The following is a 26294-nucleotide window of genomic DNA, read 5'->3' on the forward strand; positions in this document are numbered from 1 at the left end:
AGGACCATGATTCATATTTACATTCCAAAACAAGACTACTGTTTTCCTTTCTTCTTCTTTCTTCTAGGGTATTGAGATATAAAGTAATTGAGCTTTAGTGAATATAGTATAGAACATTCAAATAGCAACTTTTCACTGGTATGATTGTTTATTTTCATATTTTCCTTCCACACAGGCAAACCACACTTCTACCTTTATTTTGAAATACATGAATTAGTATTAGACTCCTTGTGGCTACTTTAACACAGTGAAAATGATTAAGATGGCCGTATGACTATAAGCTTACTTCTAAATGTTTATCTTGTAACATTTAGTGAAGTTCCTCACAATAAAAGGCAATGATCTATTACATAAAACCCATGGGCACTGTGGGCTCATTGAATATGCAGTTATTTATAAAATCAACACACTCGGGCAGTATAAACTACGCCATCTGCTGTCCAAACAGAGTACCTGCATGTGTGCTCGTACCTCGAGACTCATCCAGACAGGCTTGCTTCCACACACAGATTAAGCCCTCTCAGGAAATACATTCATAAAATCACCAGGGCTGCATTCCGAATCGCATACTACCCTACTATATAGTATGCCAAAACAGGATGTAGTATGTCCCAATACATAGTATGCCACATGCAATATGGCAAAAAGACCAGGATGTCCCACTACATCCGGTCGTATTTTACAGTATGCAAGCCAGCAGGCTTTTCTGGCTATTCTGACCCACAATCCTGTGCACAGCGGAAATGTGCGTCACACGTGCGAGTCCATGGTCGTGACAGCTGTAGACGAATGTCGCGTTATGGACAGCGACGGTTGTGGGCAAATTTCAAGGCACAATGTTATGACAAGGAAGATGAACCAATTGGATGCCTACTGCTTGCAAAGTACGTACTTTCTAAGGGCAGCTGTAGTAGGTACTGGTAGTAAGAAGTAGAAGTATGCGATTCGGAACGCAGCCCAGGGCCCAGTATTTCAAAACATTTAATATGGTCAAAGTTCAAGGCGCAACGTACTGACAGGGTAGTATGTCCCAATAGGATGCATTCTGTGTGCAAAGTACGAACTTTCTAGGGGCAGCTGTAGTATGCACTGGTCGTAAGAAGTATGCGATTCGAAACACGGCCCTAGCTTGAGACATGTTCTCCAACTTAATATTCTATGATCAATCTTTCAAGATCTTTACAGGAATATATTATTTGATAACTCCATTATGAATCTAAAGTTAAGCACAAAGATCTTAATCCTTTTGATTCAGTCTTTAAATCGTGTCCTCTTCAGTCACCCCTCGTTTTCTCTCCAGCCAATGAGAGGAGCACCTGGAGCTGCTCCTCCAATGGAGCGTCTTTCTCATTTCTTATTATCCAATCAAACTGCACTCCCTGGTCCAGACCACATTCGGACTCGGCGTCATCTACCCCTGAAAGAAGCAGAAGGGTAGCAGGGGGTAACTGCAGGCAGTCGGTGACATTCAGTAAGGAAGTAAGTAAGTAAGCTTTATTTCTATAGCGCTCTTCACAGCACGGATGCACAGAGTGCTTTACAGTAATAAATTAAAATGGCAATACAACACGAGACAAAATTAAAACGACTCAGAACAGAAAAAACAACATTGCGAGCAGCAAGGCGTTATAGATGGCCGAAGGCTTGCCTGAACATGTATGTCTTAAGAAGTTTTTTGAACATGAGTTCAGTGGATGGCTCTCTCAGGGCCTGGGGAAGAGCGTTCTTGCGCCACCGCCTCAAAGGTTCTGTCACCCTGGGTTTTTTGGTCTGGTCCAGGGCACCGCCAGGAGACCCTGGTCGGATGACCTCAGCGACCGACTCAGAGAGTGGGGGTGCAACGGTTCTGAGATGTAGGCCGGGGTCCGTCCGTGAAGAGCTCTGAGACATTGTGTGCGTTAAGTAACTGAGCCCTCACGCTTAGAATGCTCACTGTGAGCGCATTTTAAAAACACTTAACGTTCTGCTCATTCTGAGCGCTGATCAACCGTCATATGTCAAAAACATTCACTGAACATGGCGATCCAAAAAGCAGTAGTAGGTGCGTTATTCAATGTTTTGGTGGAGGAGGAAGTGACATCCCTTCATCTACGCGACTCATTTCCTCTAAGGTCACTAAAATGGAGGCTTTTAGTGTGCCATCAGCACTGGAGAGCTGTACCAGCATCCCTTTGGGATCCATCTTCTTTTGCGTTTGCTCAGACTGATCGTAGTTTAGAAGTGCTCACCTGCGCTCTGAGCAGATCAGTCTGAGCGTAACCGAGCAGCCCGTTAAGTGCGTTCTACGCTCTGAGCCAAGCTGAGCCGCTCAGTTACTTAACACACACACTGTGCCATTCTCCCCGTAGCTACGTACCCGCTGTGAACCTCCACCCTCTCTCCCGCCTGGTCTCTTCTGAGGCCTCCACCCGGACACAGCGCGTCTGACTGGGATACTCCCTCCAGAACCACCGCAGGTCCGACAAGCGCCGGGCATCACTCACAACCTGGGGGGGGGGGGGGGTAGAGGTTGGTGGGTAAGTAGTACAGGGGAGCAACTACGGTCCTTTAAGACTGCTCTGTGGGCTTTAGGAATATGTAGGGGTGGGTCGTATGCCCACCTCCCTTGTTCTCTGGAAAGCGCATTGTGTTGCCTCTGGGTATGAAATGCGTTATACAAATAAAGCTTTGATTGATTGATTGATTTAGCTCAAGCCCAGATCTTATAAATCCAGATCTCACAAGCACCTGGATATACTGGAGGTGTTGGACTCGAACGGGGCCCAACCAGAGAAGCCCTCAAAGACTGAATTGCCTTCATTACAATGTCAATATTCCATCCAGGTTGTTTGAACCTAAGCAAGCAATTATTTTCCCGTCTGTGACCACTTGGACTCTCCTCTCCTCTCCACTCACCCAGACGGGCTGTCGAGCTCCTGTGATGGCCAGGCGACAGAAGACACCCGGGTCCTCTTTCCTTCGCCTCTCGCCCCACTGGATCATATCAGAGCGGTGGTTCTCCTTGTACTGGCCTGCTCCCAGGAGCTCGTCGAAGTCCAGACCATGTTCCTGAAACATGGAGAGTCCGGGAAGGAAACAACACATTTAAAAGGATTTTTATTTTTTATAAATCTTTATTAATCAAGGTACAAAATGTACAGTACAAAACAATACAAATTAGCAACAATCAATCAATACAAAGAATGAAATAAACACATTTAAAAGGATGATTATATAATATGAGACTACAGCGAGTGGCTATCTGGGCCAGTGAGAGGTGCCAACATGGTATAGTTAACACAAAATGTACTGACCTGTGCATATTGCTGTTTGAGAGGACCGGAGAGACGCAAGATACAGCAAACATCAGGGCCTAGTCTAGAAGAAAGGGAGTGTTAGGAGTTGAGAGCTTTGAAAGAACTAGATACATAACATTTCATTCATTGATGTTGGCTACCGTGATGCTATCTAGCTAAATTGACATGTGACCGTTTTTGAGAGTTAGTTGTCTACCTTTCAAGTATTAAATCCGTCACGTAATCTTTCCCAGATTTGCGCTTCCCGCAGAATAAAAATATAATTTTAGGTTCCGATGCAGCCATCACTATAATCACTATAATCACTATAATCACAATAACTCTGAATCACATAAAACACGTTCTCATGTTGACAGCTTCGAATCGCACCACCGACTGACATGATGTTTCAGATACCGTAATGCTTAGATTATAAACGTCAAGTAAAAATGCAATATGGTCATTCGATAGAATCCGCGAGATGTAGTTAGATAAAAATTATCACATTTTGACTTTATGTGATATACATAACTCCGCGGTCTAGTGTAAAGATGAATTTGCAAAATCGTTTGAGGAAAAGTCGAGAAGAAAAGTACATATCTTTATTTCAGTCTGTATATCACCTATATTACGGTAACATCAGATCGTCGTCATATTGTGGAGTGTACCATTGAAATAAATAGATAGGGGTGTCGTTTTGAGTTTTCTTTTCACCAAATCGTTTTTCAAGAGCAATATAAAGTGTTTGCGTCGAATCAATGTCGATGGAAGAACGCATATTATGTAGTTCATACAATATTCATCCGCATTTCAGGATTCGCCTACCAGTGTTATCTTGTTCAAGGAAAATGGAACAGGCCACTCCCCAGTCTCTCACATGCCGGAAACTGGGGCAAAGGTAAAGTGAGTTCTGACCACATCCATGGTTCTGACCACATCTATGGTTCTGACCATGGCATCGTCTTTACTGCGGCGGATTTCAACAGTCAGTGAATTGAAAACAATTCCTTTGAGGTGTTTTTTGAATAGACGGGTAAGTTAAGTACATCTATGCATGATCTTGTATTATGTTGCAGGACGCTAGACACCACTAGGGTGCAAACCACTCCTGATTAACCAGTTAGCTGGCTGCTTTTAGAGCAAAGAGGTATTCTAAACTATTTGATAGGTAGAGCCTACTACTTTAATTTAGAATAATAATTACAGGGGTAATAATTACCCCTCAGGGGTCTTTAATTATCCACACGGCAGTGACACACACACGCACACACACACACACACACACACACACACACACACATAAACATGCACACGCAACTGTGAAAGTTTGGAAATGTGCATTTCCAGTTCCAAGCTGTTCTCCAGGGGCAGCCAGGAGCAGTGGGCAGCCTCGTCAGTGGCGCCCGGGGACCAAGTCCAACTGCTCAGTCCAGGTCCTGGTCAGGGACCGGGCTGAAGAGCATCTGTTCTTCTCCATGATTTTTGTATTGGGTTCCTGTGAGGAAAGGGGAGATGTACTTTCCCCTTGTTGATAGCCCGTAGCTAGCTCATAGCGCAGATGTTATATACTGTACTCTTATTGACACACAAGGAATCAAAATAAAAGAGTCAAAATGCACTCACGGACCCCCAAACCCCACCCCAACAACGACAAGTATTGTGGACTTATGGCTTGGAGGATTACTTCTTCATACTGTGTACTGTGTAGGCTTCCCAGTGAATATGGTGATAGTTTTTACTATACAGATTAGTCATTGAAGTTGTTTTGTTCCAACACACAGTCTGAGAACACCAGGTTCTCCATTTCTCAATCAATCAATCAATCAATCAATCAATCAACCAACCAACCAACCAACCCACCCCGTTTCAATCCTTTCCTTCCACAGCTGTTCAGCAATGGGACCAAGGCCTTGTGTCAGAATGAGCTTCCCCAGGCTAAATTCTTCCCCCCGTCCGAGGGCTCCATGCTTCTGCCGGGGTCCTACAAAAACAAAGTGGCCTTCATCACTGGAGGAGGCACGGGTCTGGGGCGGGGCATGACCACCACCCTGTCAGCGCTGGGGGCAGAGTGTGTCATTGCAAGCAGGTGGGTTTGCCCGTCGCCGTTAACACACCCAATGGATCCTCCTGATAGACCAAACCACTCAAAAATAGAGCTGGGTATCGAATCAAATTTCAAGATTCGATTCCGATTCACAAGGTTCAGAATCGATTATCACGATTCGATTTGATTCAATATCGATTCGGTTAGTGTTACTGAAACCAGTTTTTTTTTAGCTGTAACCTTAATTACATGACTGCCAAGTTATGCAACACATCAATACTAGGGCTGGGTATCAATACTGATTTCCAAAAATGAATGAATGAATGAATCATTGAATGAATGAATGAACTATTCATACCTTCATTTATTCATTCATTCATTAAATAAAAGATCGATTTTGGGATTCATGAATCGATTCTGAATCATTTGATTCAGAATCGATGAATCGATTTTTTAAACCCAGCCCTACTCAAAAACACCAAACATTCTCATTTTCAAAGACGGTAAACTCACAGAGTGGTCACTGGTGTCCGTTGATGTTCTGGCAAAAAAAATCGCCACAAACTATGCTTCCGATTTGGTTTTATTGATCATATTATATCCATTGATTTGTATTGACAACAAAGCCAGAGATATTTAGATCATCCGTGCCCCATATTTGATACATGTCTCATGACTTCCCTCTGTTTGCTTTTCTCTAGGAAATTGGATGTTCTGAAGAAGACAGCAGAGGAAATTACAGGTCAGACAGGAAATAAGGTGAGCCTGTCTGATGGGTATAATCCTACGTTATGTAGAGAGCTCGCGGGAGACAACTGAGAGGTATTTTCTGCAGAGGACATTCAATTGTACTTTTTTGGGACCCTAAAGACCGATTTTAAGTTGTTGAAAAACAGCATAAGTTTTGACATTTAACCATTTCAACTGAGTTACACACAAAAAAGCATTCTTGCGCAGAGCCCTGTGCTCTGAGCGCCACTGTTTCTGGGCTGGTGTCGAGGCGTCCCCGGCCGCTATACCAGCCACTGTCCCATTATCATTCCTATACCAGCCACTGTCCCATTATCACTCCTATACCAGCCACTGTCCCATTATCACTCCTATACCAGCCACTGTCCCATTATCACTCCTATACCAGCCACTGTCCCATTATCACTCCTATACCAGCCACTGTCCCATTATCACTCCTATACCAGCCACTGTCCCATTATCATTCCTATACCAGCCACTGTCCCATTATCATTCCTATACCAGCCACTGTCCCATTATCATTCCTATACCAGCCACTGTCCCATTATCACTCCTATACCAGCCACTGTCCCATTATCATTCCTATACCAGCCACTGTCCCATTATCACTCCTATACCAGCCACTGTCCCATTATCACTCCTATACCAGCCACTGTCCCATTATCACTCCTATACCAGCCACTGTCCCATTATCATTCCTATACCAGCCACTGTCCCATTATCACTCCTATACCAGCCACTGTCCCATTATCACTCCTATACCAGCCACTGTCCCATTATCATTCCTATACCAGCCACTGTCCCATTATCACTCCTATACCAGCCACTGTCCCATTATCACTCCTATACCAGCCACTGTCCCATTATCATTCCTATACCAGCCACTGTCCCATTATCATTCCTATACCAGCCACTGTCCCATTATCACTCCTATACCAGCCACTGTCCCATTATCATTCCTATACCAGCCACTGTCCCATTATCACTCCTATACCAGCCACTGTCCCATTATCACTCCTATACCAGCCACTGTCCCATTATCATTCCTATACCAGCCACTGTCCCATTATCACTCCTATACCAGCCACTGTCCCATTATCACTCCTATACCAGCCACTGTCCCGTTATCATTCCTATACCAGCCACTGTCTCATTATCATTCCCTCGTTCCCTCTGTTCAGTGTTGCTGGCCGAACACCCACATCTCTCTAGACCAGAAAGAGAGGAGCCAAGACACTCTTGTTCTGGGGAAAAAGTGAAAAAGCCTTTATTTTCACGGGCTACTGGGAGGTTGTGGGTTCGATCCCCGGCCGAGTCATACCAAAGACGAAAAAAATGGGACCCATTGCCTCCCTGCTTGGCACTCAGCATCAAGGGTTGGAATTGGGGGGTTAGATCACCAAATGATTCCCGAGCGCGGCACCGCTGCTGCTCACCGCTCCCCCAGGGGATGATGGGTCACATGCGGAGAGCAAATTCCACACACGCAGGTGTGTGACAATCATTGGGACTTTAACACCCATTTTCACCTGGCTGGAGGCGGACTTTAAGATTCGTGTCGGTCACGTTTTGACGAATGCGTTCTCCAACCTCAGGTCCATGCGGTCCAGTGTGACGTCCGAGACCCCAAGTCTGTTGAGGCCGCGGTGGACCAGCTGGTGGAGCTGGCCGGACTCCCCGACGTACGTACTCACTCATTACAGGACACACTGGGATGAATGATGGATGATTGGTATTGAAGAGTCAATGTTGAGAGGAAGTAGTTCGCTGGAACAGAATTATAGATCAGACTCAAGATTTAGAGTCCAACAGCAGACAGATCCTGGGTCAGTCACAGAGACACACTCCATTCAGAGTATAACAGCAGACAGATCCTGGGTCAGTCACAGAGACACACTCCATTCAGAGTATAACAGCAGACAGATCCTGGGTCAGTCACAGAGACACACTCCATTCAGAGTATAACAGCAGACAGATCCTGGGTCAGTCACAGAGACACACTCCATTCAGAGTATAACAGCAGACAGATCCTGGGTCAGTCACAGAGACACACTCCATTCAGAGTATAACAGCAGACAGATCCTGGGTCAGTCACAGAGACACACTCCATTCAGAGTATAACAGCAGACAGATCCTGGGTCAGTCACAGAGACACACTCCATGCAGAGTATAACAGTAGACAGATCCTGGGTCAGTCACAGAGACACACTCCATTCAGAGTATAACAGCAGACAGATCCTGGGTCAGTCACAGAGACACACTCCATTCAGAGTATAACAGCAGACAGATCCTGGGTCAGTCACAGAGACACACTCCATTCAGAGTATAACAGCAGACAGATCCTGGGTCAGTCACAGAGACACACTCCATTCAGAGTATAACAGCAGACAGATCCTGGGTCAGTCACAGAGACACACTCCATTCAGAGTATAACAGCAGACAGATCCTGGGTCAGTCACAGAGACACACTCCATTCAGAGTGTAACAGCAGACAGATCCTGGGTCAGTCACAGAGACACACTCCATTCAGAGTATAACAGCAGACAGATCCTGGGTCAGTCACAGAGACACACTCCATTCAGAGTGTAACAGCAGACAGATCCTGGGTCAGTCACAGAGACACACTCCATTCAGAGTATAACAGCAGACAGATCCTGGGTCAGTCACAGAGACACACTCCATTCAGAGTATAACAGCAGACAGATCCTGGGTCAGTCACAGAGACACCATAGATTCAGTGAACTCTGATTGAGTTTGTCCATCTTTATAGTCCCGGTGTGGCCGGATTCTATACATAGTTCAGTCTAATGACCTTATACCTCCGTGCATCAGTGCCTAGTTTTTCCTGTTTGCACCTGGTCTTCTCTCTATTCCTAGATCCTAGCCCATATGTGTCCTGGTACTGGGAATAGCTAACAACAGGAAAAACTGGACTAGTCAGCAGAAAACATCTTATCAGACTGTATATGCAAAGTCAAACAATATGTTATTATACTGTGAGGTATCCGGTATACGGTATACGCTGGGTGTCCGGTATGTCGGACCGTCCTGGATGACGTGGTCTGAGGTTTGTTCCTCGGCGCCACACTCGCACGCCACACTCGCACGCCACACTTGCACGCCACACTCGCACGCCACACCGATTGTGATTCTCTGCCACTCAGGTGGTGATCAACAACGCGGCGGGGAACTTCATCTCCCCGTCAGAGAAGCTGTCGGCCAACGCCTGGAGGACCATCACCGACATCGTCCTCAACGGCACCGCCTTCGTCACTCTGGAGCTGGGCAAGAGGCTCATCCAGGCCCAGAAAGGTGAGTCGCCATCGTGCCTCTCCAGGATGGTGATAGTGAATAAATGGGCCCTGGTTATCCAATAACTCTATCGTATAGTTGTTCAGCAGTGACCGGGTCCAACAATAAGGACTGCCTGACTGCCCGGGAAAGTAAAACGCCATGTCAGGCTAGTAAATCAAGCAACTAACTTGCCTAATCGGAAATATTTTCATTTTTATCATTTTGTTCCAATTTGTATCATTTCTTTTCGATCATCATGGTATTAAATGGTAAATGGACTGCACTTATATAGCGCTTTTCCACCTTAGCGGCACTCAAAGCGCTTTACAATGGCCTCTCATTCACCCATTCACACACACACTCACACACCAATGGCGGTAGCTGCCATGCAAGGTGCTAACCTGCTGATTAAAGCTGATGTTCTCTCTGGTACATGCGTAGCAACGCCCCCTCCCCTGGCTTCATCGCTGGCCAAGAACGGAGGAGGCCAGTAGCGTGACACGGGGCGGTCAGACCTCTTCAAAATGGCGGCTGGTAAAGACCAGATGTATGAGCTCAAGTGCAAGCGAGCGTTTCAATCTTCTCGGACAAAAGAGTTTAGTCGGGTGCCGTTAGAGGATGCGGGCGAAACTCCAACTATGTTTGTCTCATTTTGCCAAAAGTGGACTCTTTATTTCTGTGTCCTTGTTCCGTTTTATTAAGCTACTAAATAAAGATTAAACATGACAATCAACTTTAGTCTGTTATTTGATAACTGCTACTAAATAAAACCAGTGAAAAAAAGTGAAAAAAACCGTTGGACCCTGAGTGATGGACTGCTGTTATGAAGTCTAAAGGTAGAATTAGTCATGAATTAACACATTTTAAAAGAGAGGAAGCTATTGAGTATAGTATGAACTCTATACTGTGCTGTGTGTGAATCAGGACACTTGTGTATATAGGGGTGTACTGCCACATGTCACCACCAGGGGGGAGTAGAGATTCACCTTGTATATCACAGCTCCTGGCCATCAGATACATGGTGAAATGACAGGTTAAAGATCAAGCACAGTACATGTCATCATACAGGGTCAATCTCATCATATGTTCATATATATGCACTCATATCCTTAAATAGATTACAGGGATAGCTAACGCACAGTGGCCTACGGCATAGACAACATCTGTTACTCTTTATCTGCTCTACTGATAGTCATATTTCTTATATTGAAGTATTTATTCCACGCTTAGTGACCTATAAAATACAATTCACATTTTCCAGGAGCTTGCTTGATCTCGTTGAGAGAGGTCAGGGAAGAATTTTTACAGCTCTCCTACAGTATAGTATATTATGTAGGATATTGGCTCAAATAGGTGAACCTTTTTTTTTTTTTTTGCTTCCCTCTGGAAGATTAGGGGTAGGATCACTATATACATCCCCCCTTTCTCTCTGTAAAGCGCATTGTGTTGCCCATGTGTATGAAATGCGCTAACGCCCCCATCAGCGTGTGTGGCAGGGTTCTTATCTTGTGCCCAAGGCTGCTTTTGGCTTGTGTGTTCTTTATCTTTCTCCGCCTCCCAATGTTATATCCCTAAATGTGTGTGTGTGTGTGTGTGTGTGTGTGTGTGTGTGTGTGTGTGCGCTGACTGCCCCATCTGATTATCGCAGCCATTCCATCTGCCTCAAACACTGTAATCAGCCAATAAACATCTCAATTGAATCTTCTGTAATCTAAATAGCAATCATGCCAGCAACTGTTCAATTTAAGCCAAGAATGACGTTTGGTAAATGGTACAGAATGTACAAAAGCAACCAATTATATTCAACAAAACATCCTATAAGTCCAGGGAGAGGGTGGAGGTCCCGTCTGCTCCCCCGCCCGTGAAAACCATCTAGTTATACCTTCGTTTTACTGTGCATCCACATTCCTGCTGCTGATCTTATCAGCTGTCATTGATGCACTGGCTAACAAACGATGTAATCACTGAGTTAACCAAGGAGCAAACTGTGACATGCTATACATACAACTCAGTGGGGTCTGTACATGTACAGTAGGTTATAGAAACCATTACTCAGCATTATCGTAATACGATTCAAATCATCACATACACCAGAAACATTTTCATTCATACCAGAAACCAAAACGAACGCACCCTCGAACAACCAACTATTGATATGACCGTAGACGAGATTTAGCGTTAAGATTTATGGCCGTTCAAATTGCCGTAACACCGTTGCCTCTACCTGGGGGGTCCTCTAGGATGCGTCTGAGGTGGAATTAGTGATTGGAAACGGAGCGTTTTCTTTTAATAGTATTCTGATTAGAACAGCTTATTTTATTAGTATTCTGATTAGAACAGCTTATTTTAATAGTATTCTGATTTGAACAGCTTATTTTAATAGTATCCTGATTAGAACATCTTATTTCAATAGTGTTCTGATTAGAACAGCTTATTTGAATAGTATTCTCATTAGAACAGCTTATTTTAATCGTATTCTGATTAAAACAGCTTATTTGAATAGTATTCTGATTAGAACAGCTTATTTGAATAGTATTCTGATTAGAACAGCTTATTTGAATAGTATTCTGATCAGAACAGTTTATTTTGGGGAGCACTCTTTCCCAGCAGTAAATCCCTCCCTAAACCCCTCCCTTCAAACGGGCCCCGCCTGAGACCTCACCCACCCCAAGTAGACTGGATTGATCGATTGATCGATTGATCGATTGATTGATTGATTGATTGATTGATTGATTGATTGGCCCGGGGGGGGTTTGTGTGCGCAGGTGCAGCCTTCCTTGCCATCACCACCATCTATGCAGAGTCTGGCTCCGGGTTCGTAGTCCCCAGCGCAGCGGCCAAGTCAGGCGTGGAGACCCTGTGCACGTACGTATCTACCATCAGCTACCTCCACCGCCTATGTGTGTATGTATATATATACACACACACACACACACACACACACACACACACACACACACACACACACAGTGTTTCCGCGCCACGCCACGGCAAAATCCTTGCCGTCACACCATACATTTGCTACAAAAATAATAAGAATTAGGCTATATAGCCTACTGTATATTAAAGTCTTAAATTAAAAATCGTAAACCTTCAAAATATTTCTGCCTAAATGCACTTTCAAAACGTCGTACCCGCATTTTTATTTTCAACAATAGCTTGGGCCGCGCGCTCCGTGAACGCTGCTTTCTGTGCTCAACTCAGAAGACTTTGCGCGTGAAGGGATGTTCTATTACAAAATAATGTAGGCTAGTGTTTAACCAGTGTTTGAATTGGACAAAAATATGCTGTTAGGCTACCTAGCCTACTCCTCACTAGGGTACATAGCAGTTTAAAATATATGAATGTTTGTAATCTATAAGTGGACTCATATACAGCGTAGAGCTAGATAACGTTCCAGTAAGAAGTGCCGTCAGCTCATGCCCATCTCTGGCCTATTTGGTCTTATCATTCGCTGATGACAACTGGCGGATCGTAAAGCATAAAGTCTACATTTTCCAGATGGACATCCGACAATATTTGAAGAGAAACAGAAAGTAGAATGATGTTGAGAGCAGTCCGGTAGGCTAGCCTATAGCTTCCCCTGGACCAGTAAACTCTGTTCGGGCAAGTGCCTCATGCAGTTGTCTGATCGGACAAGTAAAAAATATAGTTGAAGTGTGATAAATATGTAATGTTATCTAAAAACACAGTGTAGAAACAAGACGTGGAGCTACACATGCACCCAGTAGCCTAGCCTATGTTTGAGCCGAAGAGGAGCCTCCATCTACGTAGCTCACGCGCTGCTGTCTGTCAGCAAGCAAGCATTGTCAAGGAAACGGCCAACACCACAAGCACGAGTACAACATGCGCTGCCTGACTGACTGGCTGACTGACTGGCTGACTGACTCGCTGACTGACTGACTGACTGACTGACTGACTCATTGAGCGACCGTCTTTTTGTCTGGCTGAGCCGAAGGTTTAACTACGCTAGCTTGCGTTAATGTTCCTCCAGCCACCTAAAAAGTGCCAGTCAAAGCAACAGCAAATGCAACGAAATATCAGTTAAGCGTAGCCTAATCTATCCTATTATTTATGTAAGCTATGTAAACAAGGCAGTGGTTGTGGTAGGAGAAGACAGGACCAGCTTAGAGTGGAGGGACAGGTGAGAGGAGAGGATAGAGGTTGTTGAGAGGAGAGCAGGAGAAGAGAGAGGAGAAGGAAGGGGACAGGAGAGAGTGAAGATGAGAGAGTAGAAAGAGCCTTTTCTGCCCCTGTCGCACTTTGACCGGCACAACGGGAGCTACATGTAACATCTGTGTCTCAACACACACCGCTGTATCCTGCCTTTCATTGTGTGCTCATCCTGTCAACTTCCTCTCCATAACTCAAAATTAAAGATAGCTTATTTCATGTAAACATGCTGTTTCAGTATACATTTCAGTATGTTTCACCATTTTGTTATTTTTATTCTTTAAAGGTCACCAGAATACAGGAAACTAACTCTCTGAAACTTTTTTTTTTTAATGGGGGAGGACCCCCAGACCCACCCCACTTTGGTATAGAAATCCTCCCTACTAGATAGTACTGCAGGTGCTGTATTTCAAAGGAAACAAGCAACATTTGAACGCAGATCTGAAAAGAATAGAACCTCATAGAAGCAACTTTAATAGCTTGTATCGAGGGACATGGGAAGATTCTTTACAAAAGGTTGCTTGTAAACTTTGAGAGAGAGACATACACACACACACACACACACACACACACACACACACACAGAGTAGAGTCATTGGAGAAGATGTCAAATGCCTTCTGAACACTAATGCGTTTTTAAAGAGAAGCAGCCATTAGCATAAGGAAGGCCCAGGAACGTTTAATTAACACGAGTGTGGCACACTCCTCATCCGCTCCACTGGGTCCGCGACCATAATGAAGATGGATGCGCACGTGTGTGTGTGTGTGTGTGTGCACGTGTGTACCTGCATGTGTGCATACCGCATGCAACCATGGTCATTTGGGATTCTGTGTGTTTACACCCCCATCAACGAGCGAGCGTGTGGTCAACCCCTTGGCCTGTGTGCGCGTGAGAGTGTGCACGTCACGTGCACGTGTGAGAGAGAGAGAGAGACTCGTTAAAGCCTTGAATGGACCAGAGCTTTCATGTGAAGACAGGGAAGATCTCATTACATGAGAACACACCTTCTTAATGAACCTCGGAGAGCTTCTCCCACGGGCCGATCCCACTCAATAGCAGCTCCTGTCCTTCCCAGAGAGGAAGAGGAGGGAGCGGAGGACATTAACAGGTCTGCACAGAGACCCTGGGGAAATGAGGATGAATGGTGGAGGAACTGCATGTCTCTCACAACCATGTCCCTTTGTCCCTTGATGTGCATGACAGCCTATTGTGTGTGTGTGTGTGTGTGTGTGTGTGTGTGTGTGTGTGTGGTGTACAGTATGTGTGTGTGCGCGGGCGTGTGTGCATGTATTGTGTGTGTGTGTGCTCGTGCGTGTGTGTGTGTGCTCGTGTGTGTGTGTGCGTGTGTGCTCGTGTGTGGTGTGTGTGTGTGTGTGTGTGTGTGTGCGTGCACCAGAGGACGGCAGAGCGCTGATGGCGTTGACAGGCCCCGCCTTCACCCTCACCTTGCGTCGGCCCAGACGAGCCACAAAGTCACACACAAGTCTGAAGGTCACAACACAGACGGCCTAAAAACAGACGTGCCTTTTAGATTCAATTATTCGGACTTCTGAGCGGTCGGAATAAAGGGGTGTCTGCAGAATGGTCCGGTCACTAACGATCGGGCCACTCGAGCAGCTGTGTTTGTGTGTGTCTTGAATCCATGAATGATTGGTGCGTTCGTAAATACGGCCTGAAATGAAATAGTCCTCACTGGCCTACTGATATTAATTGATTGTATATTTAATGTTGTTACTCTGACTGCATCGTTGAAAATAGAGGTTGAAAATTAATTAATTTCTGAGTTTCTGGGTTTGAATCTAAATTAATGAAGTTCGATCAGTTGGTAAAATGATGTCCCCTCAAATAACCAATTTTATGTCGACCTGCATCAATATTTCAATTACAATTTTTTAAAGGAGCGTATACAAAAACCGACACTTGGAAAAATTCAAGTCTACATAGTCAAATTTCGATTTAACATCAGTTATAAAAAATGATAAATTGAAATATTGCAACCAATTACGTTTTATTCTATTTAGTCACGTCATTGATCAAATTAAACTGATAAACAAATCTGCATGGCAATAAAGGGATTGTGATTGAAGTGCACCCACAGATTACACAGACTAGCCGGGCCTCGCTAAACCCGATTCGCAAAAATGTGAAGGTTCTGGTAACTCTTAGCTCATGCTCAAGCTACACGGGCGTTTTATATACCAACATGTTCCTCTGCTTCCCAGAATTCCTAGCGCTGAGAGGAAAATCACGCTCGCCATTCAAACAAATAATGGAATGTTCAGAACACGCTAGCCGACAGTTGGTAAATTCAAATTCATACTACGAATAAAACTTGAATGCAGCTGCTTCTATACGTGAGGTGTGTCCGTTCACCAATCACCAATCAGGAGTCACCAATACCGTTGCATACCAGCAGAGGGCGGTAGAGATTGCTTATAAACTTGCACCGCTTACTTCACAACCTAGGTGTTTTTTTTTCCGAGTCAGCGTGAACGCCATTATCCCATAATGAAATCGTTCAACTGAAATTTGTGACCACTCTTTATTTTTTAAGGCAGAAAGCAGCAGCTAGATTTATTTCATGTATTGTGTCCCAGGAGAGAGAGAGAGAGAGAGAGAGAAAGAGAGAGGGGAGGGGAGTCTATTTTTAGCTCTTATTATTTCATTACTTTTTTTTTTTCTTCATCCGCCCAGAGTTTCCTAAGACCAGGGGGCAGCTGTATAGGAGCTGAACTGGTTTGAACCACTGTTTCACTAGTAATGTTGTTACTTCATATTAAATCACTAACATGCAAGGAACATCAAGAACAGCTAGTAAAATAATAGAATCATTGCTTCTTTAGTACGTTTATCAGCCCGGCTCCTCCGTTGTAGCAGTGATGAGCAGACCTCATGTTTCTGTGTCCCAGGTCTCTGGCTGCAGAGTGGGGGAGATACGGCATGAGGTTCAACGTGATTCAGCCTGGACCAATCAGAACCAAGGTTTGGCACAACTACGGCATGCCATATTGTAAGGGTGGAAAACACAACAACAACAACAACAACAACAAAAAGCCTTTATGTGTTGTCTCTGCAGGGGGCTTTCAGTCGCTTGGACCCGACGGGCATGTTTGAGAAATCCATGATCGGGAGGATACCCACGGGCAGACTGGGCACCCCCGGAGAAATCGCCAACCTGGCAGCCTACCTGTGCAGCGACTACGCTAGCTGGGTGTCTGGAGCAGTAAGTGTTTCCAAAAATTGTGTGTGTGTGCATGTGTGGTGTGTGTGTGTGTGTGTGTGAGTGTGTGCGTGTGTGTGTGTGTGCATGTGTGTGTGTGTGTGTGTGTGTGTGTGAGTGTGTGTGTGTGTGTGTGTGTGAGTGTGTGTGCGTGTGTGTGTGTGTGTGTGCGTGCACCAGAGGACGGCAGAGGGCTGATGGCATTGACAGGCCCCGCCTTCACCCTCACCTTGCGTCGGCCCAGACGAGCCACGAAGTCACACACAAGTCTGAAGGTCACAACACAGACGGCCTAAAAACAGACGTGCCTTTTAGATTCAATTATTCTGACTTCTATTTTTTTAAAGATATTTTTTAGGGCTTTTCAGCTTTAATGGGACAGGACAGTTTGAGAGAGACAGGAAACATAGGAAAGAGCGAGGAGGGAGGACATGCGGCACAGGACCCGAGCCGGGAATCGAACCCGGGTCCGCCACGCGAAGGACTGCTCTCCCTCAACCCTGCTGCTCTCTCTTCACCCTGCTGCTCTCTCTTCACCCTACAGGTCATCAGGATGGACGGGGGGGAGTACGTGTCAATGGCCGGCGAGTTCAACGACCTGAGGAAGGTGTGTGTTCATCTCGCTACCGTTTGAATGACCTCTACAGGTATAACACCGTGTCCTAACTACACGCGACGCGAGCGAGCTTTGTTTTCCGTTGCTATGTCCTAACTGGACGCGAGCGACGCAGCGCGAACGTTTTAACTGCTCTTTTGACGCTCGCCCTGTTCCTATTTTCCTCCTGTCGCTCGCGTTGACAGGCGTTCGTTCTTTAACTGTCTTCAGTTGGGAATATAGACAAATGACGTAACAGAACAGGAAATTCAACGGTTTCAGTTAGGACAGCAAGCGTGCGATGTCGCGTACTGTTGCTCGCGTCGCAAGCAGTTAGGACACGGTGTAAGGTTAAAGGTTAAAGGTTAGGGTAAGTCCCAATGATTGTCACACACCTGAGTGTGTGAAATTTGTGCTCCGCATTTGACCCATTCCCTGGACATAGACGTAGAAGAGCTAGAACAGCTAACAGAAACGTACTGGATGTGCCTTCTTCAGTAGGATTAGGTTGAATACTTGATCATTCAGGTGTAGTGTGCTATTCATGTGTTGATCACCACCTAATGCATACTTTTATCTACCAGTTACTTGATGCAATAGACTCTGAGCTACGGCTAATATCAGTAGGTAAGGGGTTACAGGGCTGCTTCATAGCGAAGGCAGATTATCTGGTAGTGCTGTTTTAATGTGTGTGTGTGCGTGTGCGTGTGTGTGTGTGTGTGTGTAGGTCTCTAAGGAGCAGTGGGATATGCTGGAATCCATGATCAGAGGCACTAAAGGATCCTAAGCAGTCATGATGAGAACAGAAGAGCCACTCTCATCCTCTGTCCTCATCCAGTAACAACAACAAACACACACACACACACACACACACACACACACACGAACAGAAGACCCACTCTCATCCTCTGTCCTCAAGCAGTAACAACAACAACACACACACACACACACACACACACACACACACACACACACACACACACACACACACACTGTCAAGCCCCCTTGTGCTACTGCACACCCCACAGCTATCACAAGTGCCACAGTTCCCAAACTCGATCAACCTCTCTAAAACACTCTGATTCTTCCTAGGACAGAACTGGGAAGCCTTACGCACAGTGACAATGACGAACCCAAACATCACAGTGACAATGACGAACCAGAACATCACAGTGACAATGACGAACCAGAACATCACAGTGACAATGACGAACCCGAACATCACAGTGACCATGACGAACCCAAACATCACAGTGACAATGACGAACCCAAACATCACAGTGACAATGATGAACCAAAACATCACAGTGACAATGATGAACCAAAACATCACAGTGACAATGACGAACCAGAACATCAGTGACAGAGAAACGGATATTGTAGAGGATTTTCATACCCTTTAACTCTTGTGTTGTATCAGAGGAGCTAAAGTCTCCATGGCTGTTTTCTCCGCAGCGAGAGCTTCTGAGAACCCAGATTAGCGTTACTGTGACCTAAAGTATCTGCTTCCGGGTTTACAGATAAGCAAACTTGTTACCGAGCCCTGGAGATAAAGACACAACGTGGAAAGTGGAATGAATCATGAAACAAGCAATTCCCAGTTATTAAATGGGAACTGTTTCGAGGTCACCGCCCACCTTCAGTACTGGAGGAAGGAACTGGTTATTGGTCAGAAGGCCTGTCTGTCATCATGGCTTATTAGTGCCTTGGTCTTTGGCCAGAACATGTCTGCATATTTTGTGTTTCATTAATTTTTTTAAAGATCCTGGGGGTGTATATAGAATGTGCAGTTAGATACTGTATTGTATAGATTGAACATCACTCCCAGTATTGTTGCATAGGTGAAACGGTCACTGTATTTTAGCATTTGTCATATGGCTGCTCCAAGCAATGTCTTTGATTACTGTTATAATGTCTTGTGGTCTGTGCCATTGTGATTGTGAGTTGTAGTAAACGGACCTGTCTCGTAGGAATGTTGATTAAAAGCGATTCAACATTTTGTATCCTGTATCCTTTGCATCTCCTTCTTTTAATGGTAAATGGACTACACTTACAGTATATAGCGCTTTTATCCAAAGCACTTTACAATGAAGGCCTCTCATTCACCCATTCACACACATATTCACACACCAATGGCGGCAGCTGCCATGCAAGGTGCCAGCCTGCTCATTGAGAGCAATTTGGGGTTCAGTGTCTTTGCCCAAGGACACTTCAACATGTCGTCAGGAGGAGCCGGGATTCGAACCGCTGAACCTGTGATCATTAGACGACCAGCTCTACTTCCTGACCCAGATAGCAAGCGGATCTGGGCCATATACAGGCCAGATCTGGCCCTTGTGGCTTAGTTCCGGCCCATATATGGCCCAGAATCATTACACATCCGCTTGCTATCTGGGGAGCTACCGTACAGCCACCCCCCAGCAATTAAAACCGTAAAAACGTCTGCTAATGAATATGGAGAGAAGTGAATGGATTAGCCTGATGTGCTGTGTAGTGTAGCACCATGGGGATGCTCTGGAAGACTGTTACATAGTGAACATGTGTTGTGTGATGTGGTGGAGTTAAGATACTTTATTGATGACTTGAAAATTGATGTGTTACCGCAGTATAGACAACAAAAAGGTACAATCAGGACTAAATACAAATACAGTAAGTACACAAAATGTACAAAAAGGATGTACAAGTTACACAAAAATGCACAAGAGTGCAATACAATAAACGGTAAACGTGTATACTGTACCTATAGATAAATTAAGGAGTTATCTTTCATAGTGGCTTTAGTAGTGAGTTCATCTATTCTGCAAACCAGGAGCAAGCAGGGAGTGTAGTGGTTCTGGAGACCTGCACTGGGCCTGGATCTGTAGCAGAACCCACAGAGATGGACCCAGATCTGCACTGGGCCTGGATCTGTAGCAGAACCCACAGAGATGGACCCAGATGTACTGGATCTGTAGCAGAACCCACAGAGATGGACCCACAGAGACGGACACACAAATACTCGGCTATTTATTCAGGGGGTTCCGAGGATGAAAAAAAAAAAAGCGTGGTCGAAGTCTGTATGTTTTGGATAATGTTGTCATAGTATTTGTAACTGTGTAAAATGTATGAATGTGATTTATACTGTTTATGATGTTTGCTATGTAACTAGGGCAGCCGTGTAAATGAGATCCTGGTCTCAGTGGGCTCCCCTGCATACATTAAATAAAAATAGAATGAGCAGGATAAGCATGTGAGCAGGACATGTTTGGTATAGCGGCTTTCGATAGGTTGAGAGCTTTACACCAATCCAAGCCCTGTGTCTCTGTGACCTTCCCATGTAAAGATATGGCCGTTTCAACAACCCCCATTAACAGAGAATGGGAATTTTTCAATCCCGAGCCCCATTTTTCAAGTCCCCCCCCCAAAAAAATTAATGGAGGTGAATGGCACCTATTGCATTATATGTTTGCTATTCTTGCACTTTGCCTTGTAGCCGATTATGGACATGACAAATATTCTACAGACCATATTGTGAGACCATCTCACTAATTGGATTGTTGGTGATGCCTGATAAGGATCTGGCAGGCCTGAAACATCATCCTCTCCCCGTCCCCCGCGGTAATACACCCAGGCACACATTCCAAGGAAGATCTCTCAACAGCAGACAACAACATCTCTCACACAGTGAGACAAAGGAATGACATTATCTTTCTTGTTTCTTTAATAAAGTGGAATTACTTTCTCCCAACTATGTGATGCAACCACCACGAGAACAAGCCCTGGGAATAAAATATGGGCATTGATGTATTGTATTTGTAACCAAGTGTTACTGTGTGTTATAAATAACTGGTTCTATGCTGCTAAATCAACCTAACCATGTTTGGTACAGTGTATCAACATGAAGCTAAAATGAATCAGTTGATTATGCATGTTGGGTAAATGTAATATCATGTATGAAACCATAACAGGGATATTTGATGATCCGAGCATCATCACATAATCTTTAGGCCACTTGATTGACTCAAGAGGACCTTCAGACTGAGATTGATAAATTAGACTATTGAAGGTTATCTGTTTCCCTGTACAAAACAGGGTGGTGCCCCATACGAGTTGATTTAATGTATTAAATCCATCTTCCTTCATATTTGTGATGTCATTTTTCAATAGTTTTAACCCTTACAGCCTTCACCACTAGGTTATACTCTTAGTCACTTGTTTTAGAAAGAAGATGCACTTGTGAGTTCTGGCAAGTAGTAGTACATTGGCTTTTCCTGTGCTAAATGCAATTGTTGTAAGTCGCTTTGGATAAAACCGTCCGCTAAATGACTGTAATGTAATGTAATGTGGGCAGCTGCAGGGGTGGGCGTGGGCCTATCCGGAGCAGGGGGCGGGGTTGGAGGAGCGGCTCGGGCAGAGTTACGACAGGCAGAGCGACGGCAGGCAGAGCCAGTGGCGGGGATCTGTATCCAACTTTGGGGGGGGGGACATTTACATTGCAAGAGTATTTTTTGGGGGGGGACATCTACATCTGTCTTTCTACGCGGCTGTATGGTCATTTGAATGCCACTACCCCAATCTAAATATTGGGGGGGACAATTTTAATGATCTCAAATACTGGGGGGGGGACATGTCCCCCCTGACCCCCCCAGGATCCCCGCCCCTGGACAGAGCGACGGCCGCCTACAGGCCTCCTCTCTCTTCCTTTGTCCTCCGCGGAGGTTTCATCCCTGGGTTCCCAGAACCCCACTGAGGGGGGCGCCAGGTAGTGTGGCGGCGCCAGGCGCCCCCCCCCCCGTTGTGGCCGGCTCTCCCCAGCGCCTTGGATGCCACTGCGACCCTCGTAAGGGGCTTGCGAGACGAGACGGCGGCGCTGGTCTCGATGGGGACGTTCCAGGAGCCATTAAAGAGGAACAGTCACACTTAAGTTAATATGATTAGGAATAAACATTCTGCACAGGCATTCGTAAAATCACCATCAGTGTAGTCATTTCCCTACACGGAATACGCAATCGTATGAAATCAATACAAATATTAACTTTTATTAACAAATAATAGGAGTTAACCTAAACAAGCATGACTGTACATCTTTAATGTAGCGGTCCAGAAGAGGTTAGATGGTGTGAGACCGTCTGGGGCGCTACGTCGTGTGCGACCCGCTACAGTTTTCACCGTATTTCACCTGTTTTTATTTGTTTTCAACCTGTGCTTTAACGTGTAGTGTGTGTGTGACAGTACGAAGGACCGATATGTGGACTTTGGGAATGTGGGCGCAATTCCTTGCACTCTTTTTTTATCTGGAGAATTGTGCTCTCTGCCTAACTCTATGCCATTTATCGTGTTCCCTCTGTCACTGATGATGATAGTGCCGTATGAATGTATATATGTAGTCTGTAGGACTGTAGAAACTGAATTAACCTTCGGGGACAAATAAAGCTATCTGTATCTGTATCTCCATGCTCATCTGGGATCCAAGCCCTGTTTACATGTGTGGTCCTCTCTGCCTGCCTCATTATGGAGCCTGGTCATGGGAGATAGGCTGACGTTCCCAGGGATATCACGGATGATCCGATTATACACAACACAATCAGAGTGTGGCAGGAAGTGTGTCAATATTTATGTAGAAGAAGTTGCGCCTCGTTCCTGACTCTTATCATAAAGAACCAGGAGGTCTCCCTCCCAATATGTTTGACTTGTGGCATGACATGAAATGCGCTATTCAAATAAAGCTTTAATTGATTGATTGATTGATTGATTGATGACAGCGGGGGCATGTGTGATTGGAGGCTTATACCACAATAAGGAATTGATGACTTTCCAACAACTACAGTCACCATTCCGTATCCCCTAGAAAACAATGGCTTCCTCCAGTTCCACCACGGTGTTAGATTTAAGTGAACCTCCTGATTCAGCCCTGAACAACGACGTAGAGAACCTTCTTATGCAGGGTTTGAGTTATAGTCTGAGATTTGTGGGGATCTCTAAAATGACTAATGTTAAGAGGGAGATACATACATACATAAATAAATAAAAGCCTAATGGGTGCTTTCCGAGAGAGAGAGAGAGAGAGAGAGAGAGAGAGAGAGAGAGAGAGAGAGAAAGAGTTCACTGCTCATTACGTGGTCCAACACTTTCTCTCTCTCTCTCTCTCTCTCTCTCTCTCTCTCTCTCTCTCTCACACACACACACACACACACACACACACACACACACACACACACACACACACACACACACACACACACACACACACACACACACACACAGTAGTCCACTTTTTTAACATTCAACACTGCGCCTCCTCCCCAGTAATAGGTACATCCACCAAGCGCTGCATGAAAAAGAGATGTTCCTTCTTATATTGTTCTTATGAGCTTCCTTATGAGTGAAGAGCAGAGACACATTTCATCGGTGGACACTTCTGTCACTGTGTGTGTGCAAAACTCACCGTACAACAAACAAAGTTGTTTGTTTGTTATTGACTCTCAAGTTATCACCGTATCACTGTATTTCCATCTTCTCCCTTAGCCCAGGTGATATTACAAGAACCTCACAAGCCCAGGTGATATTACAAGAACCCTACAAGCCCAGGTGATATTACAAGAACCCCACAAGCCCAGGTGATATTACAAGAACCCCACAAGCCCAGGTGATATTACAAGAACCCCACAAGCCCAGGTGATATTACAAGAACCTCACAAGCCCAGGTGATATTACAAGAACCTCACAAGCCCAGGTGATATTACAAGACCCTCACAAGCCCAGGTGATATTACAAGACCCTCACAATCCCAGGTGATATTACAAGAACCCCACAAGCCCAGGTGATATTACAAGAACCCCACAATCCCAGGTGATATTACAAGACCCTCACAAGCCCAGGTGATATTAGCAGAACCTCACAAGCCCAGGTGATATTACAAGAACCCTACAAGCCCAGGTGATATTAGCAGAACCCCACAAGCCCAGGTGATATTACAAGAACCTCACAAGCCCAGGTGATATTACAAGAACCCCACAAGCCCGGGTGATATTACAAGAACCTCACAAGCCCAGGTGATATTACAAGAACCCCACAAGCCCAGGTGATATTACAAGAACCTCACAAGCCCAGGTGATATTACAAGAACCTCACAAGCCCAGGTGATATTACAAGAACCTCACAAGCCCAGGTGATATTACAAGAACCCCACAAGCCCGGGTGATATTACAAGAACCTCACAAGCCCAGGTATATTACAAGAACCTCACAATCCCAGGTAATATTACAAGAACCTCACAAGCCCAGGTGATATTACAAGAACCTCACAAGCCCAGGTGATATTACAAGAACCTCACAAGCCCAGGTATATTACAAGAACCTCACAATCCCAGGTAATATTACAAGAACCTCACAAGCCCAGGTAATATTACAAGAACCCCACAAGCCCAGGTGATATTACAAGAACCTCACAAGCCCAGGTGATATTACAAGAACCTCACAGATGTGAGAGAGAGATTTTGACACTGAGTGTCAAAATTGGCAGGAGGCCATTAAAGTGTTTAGGTCCACGTTTACATGTAACAGACTGAGAGAGACATATTCAGGGTCCTAGAGGGAGATATATTCAGGGCCCTCCCTCATAAAAGAATAAGTGTTCTAATGGGCAATGAGAGTCCTTTAATGTGATCTCATCTCCTCTACTTAACTACTTACCTGGGGAATTGACTCTATTGAGCATTGCTGAAGGGTCAATATTCATTGCAATGGCCACACCCCTCCTGAATAGACTCATAAGTGTCTTTCTCTTCTACCTTATGGCATAAATATTGCTGTTTTAGTATTTTAGCTCAACTTAATTTAACTACTTCTTGTGTCTGTGTACTACTGTGAAATGTTAAAGTTTACATGACTGTTTGCTTATATACTGCAAATGTTTGTAGAGGCAGAGTGCATGGCTAGGTGCTTGATTCATACACCTGTGGCAATGGGACTGAATGAAATGCCTGAATGCAATGATTAAGCGGTGTGTCCCAATACCTTTGTCCATATAGTGTACCTCTCTCTCCTCCTAGCTTCCATACATCCCATAAATGTCAACCATCCATCCATCCATCCATTGTCATCCTCTTATCCGGGGCCGGGTCGCGGAGGCAGCAGTTCCAGCAGGGGGCCCCAGACATCCCTTTCCCTGGCAGCATCAACCAGCTCTGCCTGGGGAATCTTTAGCCGCTCACAGTGCAGTGCAGGGATGTAATCCCGCCACCTAGTCCTGGGTCTACCCCGCGGCCTCCTCCCAGCCAGACACGCCTGGAACGCCCAGGAGGCATCCTCACTAGATGCCCGAACCACCTCAACTGGCTCCTTCTGACGCAAAGGAGCAGCGGCTCTATTCCGAGTCCCTCCCGGATGACTGAACTTCTCACCCGATCTCTCAGGGAGACCCCAGCCACCCTCCTGAGGAAACTAATCTCAGCCGTTTGTATCCGTGATCTCGTTCTTTCGGTCATGACCCATCCTTCATGACCATAGATGAGAGTAGGACCGAAGATAGACCGGTAGATCGAGAGCTTTGCCTTTTGGCTCAACTCTCTTCTCGGCACAAAAGTTTGGTAAAGCGATTGCAGAACCGCTCCTGCTGCTCCGATTCTCCTGCTAAACTCCCTCTCCATGGTTCCCTCACTCGTGAACAAGACCCCCAGATACTTGAACTCCTCCACTTGGGGTAAGGACTCATTTCCTACTCGGAGCGGACAGACCACCGTTTTCCTGCTGAGGACCATGGCCTCAGATTTAGAAGTGCTGATTCTCATCCCAGCCGCTTCACACTCAGCTGCGAACCGATCCAGAGAGTGTCAACCAATCAAATACAGTAAATTAGGGCTTATGCACACCGTCAATGTTCTTTAAACAGGTGGGTTGGAGAAAGTACAAGACTTGAGCATAAAAAGAAAGGGTCGCGCACACTGTTCTTGCTGGCAAAAAAAC

At 45.2% G+C, this 26294-nt stretch overlaps 2 protein-coding genes across 2 annotated transcripts; one reads left to right on the forward strand and one right to left on the reverse strand.

Annotated features, from left to right (window-relative positions):
• Positions 1–374: 374 nt before the first annotated feature.
• Positions 375–3611, reverse strand: pmvk (phosphomevalonate kinase). Its single transcript, XM_084441929.1, has 5 exons — positions 3493–3611; positions 3294–3357; positions 2896–3048; positions 2357–2486; positions 375–1417 (listed from the first exon to the last, which is right to left on the reverse strand). Exons 1-5 carry the CDS (start codon positions 3579–3581, stop codon positions 1275–1277), a joined length of 579 nt encoding a protein of 192 aa, XP_084298055.1. The 5' UTR covers positions 3582–3611; the 3' UTR covers positions 375–1274.
• A 561-nt stretch (positions 3612–4172) lies between these two features.
• Positions 4173–19301, forward strand: decr1 (2,4-dienoyl CoA reductase 1, mitochondrial). Its single transcript, XM_084441928.1, has 10 exons — positions 4173–4308; positions 5162–5361; positions 6021–6078; positions 7665–7751; positions 9234–9381; positions 12129–12228; positions 16447–16519; positions 16614–16760; positions 17302–17364; positions 18080–19301. The coding sequence occupies exons 1-10, from the start codon at positions 4198–4200 to the stop codon at positions 18137–18139; spliced, it is 1047 nt and encodes a 348-aa protein (XP_084298054.1). The 5' UTR covers positions 4173–4197; the 3' UTR covers positions 18140–19301.
• Positions 19302–26294: the final 6993 nt, after the last annotated feature.

Source organism: Borostomias antarcticus (genome assembly GCF_949987555.1).
Source record: "Borostomias antarcticus genome assembly, chromosome: 8".
NCBI lineage: Eukaryota > Metazoa > Chordata > Actinopteri > Stomiiformes > Stomiidae > Borostomias > Borostomias antarcticus.